Here is an 11,713-nt window from a genome sequence, read left to right as displayed (position 1 = left end):
TTTTCTCTTTGCTCTCGCAGCCGTGTCTTCGACACTTTATTCCTCAAGGCTCCGAAAACGCAAGAATACCTACAAAAATACAACAAAACTATCAAACGGTATAAAAGTATATGAAAATACAAGTATTCGTAAAGTAAACGTAATTACACAAAAACGGGGAATTATTCAAACGGTATTAACAAAAAGCATTGATAAGTGCCACTATTTACATACACAAAATAACTACAATTTGGCACTTAACAGTACTTGATTCAAACTCCATCCAAATGTATATTTTCATAAGTTTTGCAAAAATGTATATTTCCGTAAGTTTTACAAAAATGCATCTTCATACTAGTTTTGTCAAAATAAAAATATGACTCACTTAGGAATAAATGAAATACGAAATGAGAATACGTTCGAAAATGCTTCTCCGAATCCTAAAAAATATTTTTAATTTTTCACAAAAATTAAGGGTAATGGAACCAATATTTTTATCTTAACCATCATGTAAATAATATAACAAACAAACATACAAAATACTTCAACTAGGAATTCAACATTGACTTTCCAAAAGAGAAAGAAGAAGAAAACACAAACAAAAGCATTGCCTTTTAGAAAAATGAGATCCTCTAAATCTAGATCCCATCATCGATCCCTCCCAATTCCACATTCTCACTCCATGTAGCTTCTCTTCTCCTCAACCGCGATCCAATGATTCCATTGCATCGCTTCAATTCCAATCACAAATCACCACAATGAACAACGATTACACTCTCGGATCCCAATCCTACAAATCCTTCCCTGCATACCCAGACACCGATTTCGACATCGAATCCGGAAACACCACCCCAACCAAACGAATCAGAAAACCCAAACCTTCACCAATTCGTCCCCTTTACAAAATGATCCAAAAGTTTCACCATTTTTTCAAACTCCACCCTCTCGTTGCTCTTTTACTTCTAGCTTTCTCTTTTGGGGTTTCACTCTTGGTTTTTCTCTCTTACAACACGACCCAGTTGAAGGATTATGAGAGAATTGAACCGGGTTTGGATGAGTACCCGTTTTCGAAGCTTAGGAATTTGGTAATGGTGGCTGGGCATTCGGTTTATATGAGTAGTGGGTGTGGGAAGATTGAGAAGGAGGATTCTTGGTTTTTGGAGTCGTATCAGAAGAATCCGGGTCAAGCAGCGACTTTTGTGAAGCATATTGAGGAGGGGATTGAGATTGTGGATAAGGATGAGGCTGCTTTGCTTTTGTTTAGTGGTGGAGAGACGAGGAAAGATGCTGGACCAAGGAGTGAGGCTCAGAGTTATTGGGCTGTGGCTGATTTCAAAGGATGGTTTGGTGAGTTTCCGTGGTTTTCGTGATTCTATAAGGTTTTAAATTGCGGTTGCGCTTAAGGCTTTAAAAAAAACTATGAAGTTGTGGGTACATTTGCGATGAGATAGACCATTTTTAGAATTCGATTGTGGTTAAATTGCGAATAGGGTTTTTACTTTTTAATAGTCCCGATAACAATTGCAGTTATGACATGATCCTTGATATTGCAGTGAATTGAGGTCAATTGTGGCCGATGTAGCCTCTACCGCAACCATGTTATGGTTTTTATATCATCAAAAACTGTTATGTTGTAGCTCATATAACAGTTGCAGACCTTCATTTTAAACCCTGGTTTCGACATTGATACATTGTGGAAAATGCAAACGAATGTGGATAGTTTCCCACTGTAATTGTGGTTGTTAAATTGTTATTAATTGTAGAAACGCTTGAAACCTTGACTTGAGGACCACAATTTAAAACAATGGTTTTTGATATCAAATTGAGAGTGAATGAATTGAAATAGATTTAAGTTATTATCAATCTATTGATTGAATATTTTTATGTTACGGTAAAAAATTGGTTTTATCTGATACTCTTAAATTAGTGGGAAATAAAAAGATGGGTTTTTTATGGAATGGATTTAGATTCCATTTCACTATATCCTATTTTTGAGTAATGTAAACAATGGAGTATGTTATATTTTAACTCCATTCTATTTCACCCATTTCTTTCATAAAAAATTATCTCCATGAGTCTCTATTGCATCATCTATCTTTGTTTTCTCGGGGTTTTATTGTTGGTATTGATGACTTGAAATTGTTTCTCCTTTAATTTATTTGCATATGCTTCCCACTTAAACTGTTTTTATAGAAACAGTCTCAATTTCTTAGGTTGTCTGTGTAGGTAAGGAAGAAAGTGTGAAATGGAGATCACTTACAGAGGAACATGCTCGAGACAGTTTCGAAAATCTTCTATTTAGTGTCTGTCGATTCAGAGAGCTTACTGGCACCTATCCTCAAAATATTACTGTATGTAATCCTTACTCATATGAGTTCTGAAGCATTGTGTTCATTTATGTCTAAAGACACTTCTTTAATATTTGGAATTGCCGAAATATATTAATAGGAAGAATAAGAAAATATTAAAATTTGCGGCCATACTTTTGTTATATCACAATATCAAATTCTCAGATTTGTGTAATAGCTGCTGAGAAATACTCAAAATTGATGGCTGAAAAATGTTATTAATATGCATGCAAATTGCATGTTGTATACGAAAAGAAACAATACCAGTGACCAGTCTCTGCTTTACAAGCTGGTTTTGTAAAGTTTGAGTTAGGCCTAACAAATCCAAATTAGCATATGATACTAGAGCCTATCTAAGTTCCATTAGGCCATCAGATCATGCTTCAAATGTGCAGTCTTGCGCATGAGGTGTTAAGAATTCTGCAGTGATGATATATGGTCTGGAAATGTGTTTTGTCAAGGTTAAGTTAGGATCAACTCAAATTCTAAGATCTCATTCATGAAAGTGGTTGCACTTGCTTTTTACAATTAGACTTTCTTTACATAATGACCACTATGATTACATAGTAGTTTACAACAGCATGTTAAGTTTTCTGTTTTGAGGATAATTTTCTATCCAAATTTCATGCTTCAATACAAATATAAATTGAATGACGATTTGCATTGTTTTTTCACTTGCATTACGAGTTTAATCTGATTTGCTAACTCTGTCAATCAGGTTGTAAGTTATGATTTCAAGGAAAACAGATTTGCAAATCTACATCGATCCGCGATCGGCTTTCCAGAGTCAAGATTCTTCTATGCTGGCACACCTGCTACAACAAATGCAGTAGCAGCTGCTCTAAAAGGTGAGGAATTGGTGAGAACACAATTCTTAAGAGATCCATACGGATGTCGGGGTTCACTCTATCACAAAAAACTAAAGCGCGACCCTTTTCATCGATCAATTCCATATCCTAATGGATGTCCAGAAATGGAAGCTTTGTTCAGATATTGTGGACCAGCTCCATACCCCGGCGCACTCCCGTGGGCATAGTAACGGTAGTTCCGTAAATTATACAAGTGTAAACTAACAACTTAGAGATATTAGACACATGATATTTATTGATACATGATATTAAGACTAAATTTTGGTTAGATGATGATAAATTGTGTAGATGAATCATGAAACTTGTTGCATCTTTCATAGAAGAAGTTTGACGAGGTTTTTTGTAAGGTGGATTTATTAGATATCTTGGTGTTCTAAACATGACACAGTTCAATATGAAATATGGTTAATGAGTTCATTTTGAATTTCTTTATGCTATGTTACAAATATGGGATCATGTAGAAGATAAATACAGTTATTGATATTGCATTCTAATTTTAGTTACAGAGTTAATGCTCTTTGAAAAATTATGTTTGATGGAAATCACTATTAAGATCATAGATTTCATAAACAATTTACAAATCTATATTCTCATTGATTCAATAAAGAAAACATGCTTACTCTTATCTAGTGTTATAAAACTAGGATAACGGCACAGGGCAACCATCTTAAAAAAAAAATGGAACGGAATGGGAACGCATAATTAAATGGGTGTTATTTTAGTGACGTGGACACTAATATATTTACTACTAACGCACATAATTGTTTAAAACGCACATAATTGTTTAAAGGTTTAAATAGTTGACTAGTCTTTGTAATTTAGTGAGTTTTTAGTTTGTGACTCTTGTAATTTAGCGAGTTTTTAGTTTGTGACTCTTGTAATTTAGCAAGTTTTTAGTTTGTGCCTCAGTATTATTTGAGTGTTAACATTCTTTTGGTATTTGCCCCTAAAGTTAAAATCCGTAAGAAAATCTGCATGTTTCCTAACAAGTGGTTTTGACTCATAAGGCATTAAGGTATTTGCCCCTAAAATTAAACTCCGTAAGAAAATCAGCAGGTTTCCTAACAAGTGGTTTTGACTCATAAGGCATTAAGGTATCTTTGGTGAACGAGAAATATTAAAGAGGGAGGAGGGGAGTAATAAAATAGTATGAAAATAGGAAATCTTCGAGTTCTGGTGTATTTTTGAATGAGAGATCTCATTTATATAAGAGAAAATGTGACTCAAAAAGAAAACAACTAATGGGCCGAATTAATGTGATAATCAATTAGGCCAATCCATTATTATACCTCAATAATCGATTTTTCAAACCACAATGGAAGATTTTCATGTTTTGTCTTTAGTAATCATTAAAAGACTATGTCAATCGATTTTAGACTTTACAAGTAAAAAATAATCTATTAGAGCTTTAGGGTTAATCAATTATCTAGTTATAAAAAGCCCTCCAATTGATCAGATAATCCATTAATCAGTCAATTAGGCTTTAAAAAGGTTTTTAGATAATTTTAGCAAATAAAGAGAGGTCTTAAAAAGGTTTTAAAGTGTGTGTTTGGATTGTCTTAGTATCTTAGGAGTTACTCTCCTACTTTCACAAGACTCTGGTCACTCAGACAAACACAACCAGACGAGTTTTCACACTTTTTGTCTTTCACAATTCTGAAGCTTCAAGTTCTTTTGCCAGATACACCGATCATAACAACACTTCACTAGACCTTGAATATTTTACTAGATGAGACTTGAGATATCTTTAATTTAATCAACATCATCAGAGAGTTGGAAAGATATCATTGTTGACTTCAACAAACATCGGTGATGTCGTCATCAAAACACCAAGACAGTCAGTAACATCAGGAACATTAGCTTTATATCTACAAGCACACAGATCCACACCTCTATCCTGGGTTAGACTTGATCCAAATGGATTTGTTCAAGGTGCTATGCGATGACCAATTGGTGGACGCAGGAAGATCTTTTCCTCTGGTAATGTCGCCCGAAATGAGCATGAGGGGCATAAGGCGACAAAAGCATTCTCCAAGGGAGCGTTGGTCGCCAAGAGGATGCTTTGGATGAGTGGTGAGCTCTAGTGGATTTATAATATTGAGCCTTACTTATTCATGCCTTTAGCAGCTTTTTATAATGGTGCTCAAAGGGTTACTATAGTTATTTTTTCTTTCTAATGTTTTTAGAGGTTCTCTTGTGTTTATCTATGTGCTTGCAGGTATAGGAAAGGAAGTGATCCAAGATGGTAAATCTTATGAATATCAAAGATGCAAGTCAACCAATAGCTGATTAGTTTTGACGATGACAACACTTGAAGTCATGCAACTGTTGAAGATAGCTTAAGCGGTCAAAGATGCAAGAGATATTTTATCAAGCTATCATTTCAAATTAAACTAGACATTTGTTTAAAGTCAACAATATAGCCCAACGACTCAGAAGTGAAGACTTGGGGTTTATGATCACCAATGGTTTTAACTTTTAAACTCTCATATGATGGTATTTAATATGGAGATATCTCAAGCCTCGTCAAGAAGACTCGAGGTTCTTGTGTGATGCTAAAATCAAAGATAATGATTCCAAGACTTGAAGCTTCAAAGTAAGAAAGAGAGAAAATGTAAAACCTAGTCTAATTGTGTCTGTTTGAGTGATCAATGTATTGTAAAGACACAAAGGCATTATTAGAAGTAATATTAGTAAACCATAAACACACGCTGAAAATTTTGAGAAGCCTCTCATGTTTTAATTAAAATCACCAAAAATTGTTTTTGCAGCCTAGGCAGTTGATTAGGGGATTGTTGGCTTGATTAGCAAATTTTATCTAAATTGTCTAATCGATTATATTTATAGCCTAATAGATTATATGATGTATAATAGATTCTATAATGAATAATGTCACTCTCTTGATGATTGATAACGGTTCTCTATTGAAACCTTCCATTTTGGGCACCAACAATCAATTAGTTGAACAACCTAATCGATTATGTTATTAATTTAGCCCATGAATTGTTTCCAAATATACATCATGTGTTAACCTATAAATAGATATTTTTCTCTATCATTTTTCATCATCTAGAATATGTGAAAAACCTCAATTTTCATTTCTCTTATCACCTCTCTAAATTGTTCTTATTTTTCTCACATATTTTAGCTATAGTGCTTTGAGAGCGCTCTTAAGTCTAGTGAGAAATATTGTTTTAGGTGGGGTCATAATCGTAAATTTACCGAGAGTAGATTTTTCTCTTGAATAAATAATTTTTCCTTATGAAGTTATTATTTTGGTTGCGAGTTAAACCATTGAAAAAGTTAGAGTTTGTATTTAGGGAATTTGTTTAAGCCTCAGTTTGTTTCGTGAACTCCGACATTGAAAAAGCTCTCTTTTGGTTCGTGGAAATAATTTAGTAAAATACTCCATAATGATTCTTGAGCTCAACACGGTTAAAGCTCTATTGGTTCGAGATTAGCTTGGTATAAAATCTTTCTCGGTTTATGTGTTCATTCTTGTGTAAGAATTCAATAGGTTTGAGATCATCCCGGTATAAATCTCATTTCGGTTTATGGTCAGCCCGTAAAAAAAATTGGTTATGCTCGGAGGATAGCTAATTCAAAAATACATTTTTGGTTCGAGATTAGCCAGTGCAAAATCTTTGTTTAATTTGAAGACTAATGGCTTCAAGTTTTGTTCATTGTTTGGATTGGAGAATAACTGTTTCAAGCATTGTTCACTGTTTGGTTAAAAGTTAGCTTAAAACTTCATTTCCTTGTATAAGGGGGTTCGTGGGCATAATCTTCTAAAAACTCTCAAGCATAGTGGATACTCTCAAAATTAATTGTTGAGGACAATATTAAGTCTTCTTGACTGAACCTATATAATTTTGCGGTGTTATTTCTCTTTTCTTATCTCTTTTTGTTTTCGCTTATTGTCTTTACTTTGAATTTATGTTGCATATTATTCCAAAGTTTTTATAAAATATTTTTAAACTGTGATTTATCAAATAACTTTGCTTTAAATGAATGGTTTTACAAACCTCCATATTTCACCCCCCCTCCTTTTGGAATCACATGCCCAACAAATATCATTAGAGTCTAACTTATATTTAAAGACTAATCGTCTCGTGAAGAAGATGACCTCCAACATTGTCTTTAACACGAGAATTTTCCTAAACACATATCCCCCATTTAATGGTTATAGGTTTCAATTATGGGAATCTAGATTTAAAATATATATTCAATGTTTTGATCTTAAATTATGGGAATCAACTATCAACGGTTCATCTATCCCTACTCAGTGAAAATCCATCGTATGCTTCTCCTTATTCCACCAAGTCCAAAGCAAATGGCAACCCGTAGCCCAATAGTTACACCACTAACTATCCTCCTGCAAATTGGATCCATAAAACGCTTGCATAATGCTGCCAGGAACTCTATTATCCCAAACCCTCTGAGCTTTACTGCAATCGCGCAAGGCATGAGTAGAAGATTCATAACATTACCATAGATATTACAACTTGCACTGCCAAGACCCCACATACTCAATATGTAATTGGTTAGCAACCTATCATGCATGAGAATCCAAAGGAAGCTTCTCACACTTTCCAGAACCTTCAATAGGACAAAATATGCTTCCAAAATTGATTTCCATCTACAGTTCCTTCCTGCACTAGTTTACAATACATAGTTCTAACAAAAAAAATTATATCCTCTTCACTTGCAATCATAATCCTACTTCCTTGATATCCACCATCGGAGGCAAAGTTGCATTAATACAAAGCTCGCACTCATCTGTACCAACCAGATCACGAACAGTAGCATCCATAATCTCATGTGGAATATTCAAATCATACTCATTAATGCACTTATCATCAACAAGCCATCTATCACTCTACGCCTTAATCATCGTTCCATCTCCAATCCTCCATCTGCCACTCTCTATCAGCTTTGGACTAGTTTTCATAATGGCCTTCCACACATTAGAATCGGTACTCCTAGCCTTCACACCACCAATCAAATTATTGGTGTCATATTTCCCTCTAAGCACCTTGCACCATAAATCAAGATCTTGATTAATGTTCTTACACCCTAATTTCATAATACAAGATTGATTCATAATCACTAAATCTCTAAGCCCTAGACCTCCTTCAGATTTTGCCAGAGTTATCGTAACTCAGCTTTTGAATCACCCCAGATAAACTTCCTTTGGAGCTTTTGAAAATCATTAATACACTTTTTAGGGAGCATATTAGTCATCATTGGATATACAGGAATAGCCTCTGTCACACTCTTTGCTAATGTAATTCTTCCTGCAAACGATAGCTGCCTAGCCTTCCAACTAGAAAGCTTCTTCGAAACTTGCTCAAGAATATAGTCAAAATCCTAACTTTTAAACTCTTTACCAATAATAGGAACACCCAAATACTTACCAAGGCCATTAATTTCTCGAATTCCAGAGATATTAACAAGCTTAGACCTTAAGCTTCTAGAAACGTTCTTGGAGAACAAAATCCCAGATTTCTCAATACTAACTTCTTGCCCAGACATTGTACAAAAATTATGCATTGTCTAACACAATATTTGTTTTTCAATTGCCTCTTCAAAAAGGAAAAGATCGTCAGCAAACAATAGATGAGAAATGTGCACACCATTCCTACCAATACGAAAGGGCTTTCAATTATTATGACGCACTTCATTCTCAATTAAATGGGAAAGCTTGTCCATACAAAGAACAAATAAATACGGCGAGATCGGATCTCCTTGCTGAATACCACGCTTAGGACGAAGATATTCACTACGACTGCCATTCCATTTTATGTTCATCTCAACACTAGTGACTCAATGCATAATGAGGTTCTTCATATTATCAGGCAGCCCTATTTCCGGAAGAATATACCAGATATACTCCCAATTGATTTTATCATAGGCTTTGGATAAATCAATCTTAACTTCAAAGAAACCTTTTTTCCCTTTCTTCTTATCTATTTCATGAATTATCTCCTGAACTATCATAATGTTCTCATGTATTGATCTCTCGTAAGAATTTGGTCTAGCAAAGAGTTTCTTATAGAATGTGACATGCATTTGAAGACATTCAACATCCTCAATCCAATTTCCATTATCATCTTTCAGCATAATAATTTTGTTCCTCTTTCTTCTAGCAAGGGTCTTCATGGGATAATATTTAGTATTACAGTTGCCATAAGCAAGCCACATAGTTCTCAAAATTTGATGCCACATTAACTCTTCCTGGTTTAAAATATCACTCAGCATCTTTTAAGATTCCTTTGCACCCTATTCAGCCTTCCCACAATCTCCTTTTTCATATGCTTAACCGTGTTAAAAGTATCAAATTTTCAAGCCTCAATGCCTAACTGAATATTCTTCTGATATTCTCAAAGTTCAAACTCATGCTATAATCTTTCTTCCCGGAGCTGTCAACATAGTTTGATAAGAGTTCCATTTCACTTGCTGCACATGATCCTCCATTAAGTTAATCAGAATTGGATGATGATCTAAAAATGCAACACCTTAACTGTAAAGTTGGATTTCGTAAACACCACTTGTCATTGCTCATAAAGCTATCAAGTTTTTCATAAATTTCCAGGTCATTTATCATCTTCCTTCTCTTCTTCATTCCTTCGTTTTAAACTTTATGAATGTTTCCCACCATTCTCCGTTTGAGTAGTAGTTTGGTCAGGTGGTTTATCTACAGTTTGTCTAAAGAAAAATTCTTTTTCCACAAGTTTATCTACAGTTTGACTTAAGTTTATGTTCATATTATTTTTTCAACAAAACTAATCTGTGTTCAATTAAAAATATGTCAGACAATAAAATGTAATAAACATTCAAAAGCAAATAAGTTTAAGTTATCTCCATGGGTGTTTAACTGCAAAAAGAACAAAATGTTTAATAGATTTTAAGGATAACATACTACTCAACTCCCGAACACATGTAGAGCAGGAGAGCTAAAATATTTAATCGATGTAAATCTTTATATGAGAGTGTTCTTGCAAACATTATAAATCGGAGAGATCAAAAAATAATGATGACAGATATTTCAATCCATTTTAAATTTGCAAAACACCGAACATTATTGCAATTGGGGAGATGTTCAACATGAATATGGCAGACACATGAAACTAATGGCAACGTAGAAAACATATAAAACAAATTCACTAAATATTGAATGGAGAAAGCACATCTATTGTAATACTAAAATCGCTGATGCAGATTTCAGAATTAATATCTAATCAGAATAAATGAAAGGAATTGTGAAGAGATGGGATCATACAAATAAATAAAAAGAATAATTTAGAATATAATTTTAAAAAGAGAACCATCAGAAACCAAAATTTCATCCCCAGAAGCTATAAAGCTGTACGGTCCGCATCATGGTTGGGGTTATAAAACCCCGCATCATTTGGTTCCTCAATTTTCAAAAAAAACAAATAACACAGGAAAATTAATTAATAATAGAAAAACAGAAAATTGTTCAAAAGGATCTATAAACATGAAAAGGGCTCAGAAAAATAATGGGTATGAGAAAATTATCAGCACTGAAAATCAGAGTGGTGCATGACTATCTCTATGAATCATCACAGCCCATAAAATAGAATACAAAAATTGATTATCAGCAGTAAAAGAAAAACAGAGAGAAGATTTGTAAAGAAGATGATGAACGAGAAAGGGTTTGTGGCGTTGGTTATATACTGGTAATGGTAGAAACCCTAATTGGTTTTATGGTTAAGGTGATTCTTCATTGTGATTGGGCCGGTCCATCTATGATTCAACAACATGGCCCAATTCTAAAATTATACCATGTACTCCTATATTTATCCTTATACCCATACAAAATATACATTTGAACAGATATACCCATATATACCCATATATATATATATATATATATATATATATATATATATATATATATATATATATATATATATATATATATATATATATATATATATATATATATATATATATATATATATATATATATATATATATATATATATATATATATATATATTTCACTGGTTTGCTAAAAATTTACAAAGAGAGTAAACCATAGAAACACAAATCGAACAACTTTAGAGTGTCATTTTCGGTTCTTGAATTTACCAGTCGGACATCCCAAGAGTGAGTATTCCGATTCTCTTTCTTTTTTAATTTTACCAACCAAACAACCCGTGCGGTGTTTCGGTTTTCAATTTTTTTAGAAACTCCAACCGGATAGCCCGGGGTTGAGTGTTCCGTTTTTGCCATAGTACCAACCGGATAGCCTAGGTTGGGTGTTCCGATTTTCCAAAGTTTCCATCTTTCTATTTTATTTATGTTTTTAATATTTTATATTTTATTTATATTAATATTTTGTAATGGTTCGCATAAGAGGAGGTTTGATCGACGGAATGCCCCGAGGAGGAAGATAACGTTGAGAGGCAGCGGACGAGCGACATCAGGGAGCTGCAGCCTGCACATGAGGCTGGTTCGCAAAATTTGAAATTTGCCGGAGGACCGACT

The 11,713-nt window shown here is 33.8% G+C and overlaps 1 protein-coding gene and 1 non-coding gene across 2 annotated transcripts; one reads left to right on the top strand and one right to left on the bottom strand.

Annotated features, from left to right (window-relative positions):
- The first annotated feature begins 524 nt into the window (after positions 1 to 524).
- Positions 525 to 3,654, top strand: LOC131596046 (uncharacterized protein C57A10.07-like). The gene is made up of 3 exons (XM_058868602.1): positions 525 to 1,326; positions 2,206 to 2,330; positions 3,046 to 3,654. The coding sequence occupies exons 1-3, from the start codon at positions 738 to 740 to the stop codon at positions 3,361 to 3,363; spliced, it is 1,032 nt and encodes a 343-aa protein (XP_058724585.1). The 5' UTR covers positions 525 to 737; the 3' UTR covers positions 3,364 to 3,654.
- A 7,050-nt stretch (positions 3,655 to 10,704) lies between these two features.
- Positions 10,705 to 10,791, bottom strand: LOC131600903 (small nucleolar RNA Z221/R21b). The gene has a single exon (XR_009283505.1). It is a non-coding gene; the product is annotated as a small nucleolar RNA Z221/R21b (small nucleolar RNA).
- Positions 10,792 to 11,713: the final 922 nt, after the last annotated feature.

Source organism: Vicia villosa, linkage group LG4, assembly GCF_029867415.1.
Source record: "Vicia villosa cultivar HV-30 ecotype Madison, WI linkage group LG4, Vvil1.0, whole genome shotgun sequence".
Lineage (NCBI taxonomy): Eukaryota > Viridiplantae > Streptophyta > Magnoliopsida > Fabales > Fabaceae > Vicia > Vicia villosa.
The sequence above is the reverse complement of the archived record's forward strand: the minus strand, read 5'-3'. Positions and strand labels throughout refer to the sequence as shown.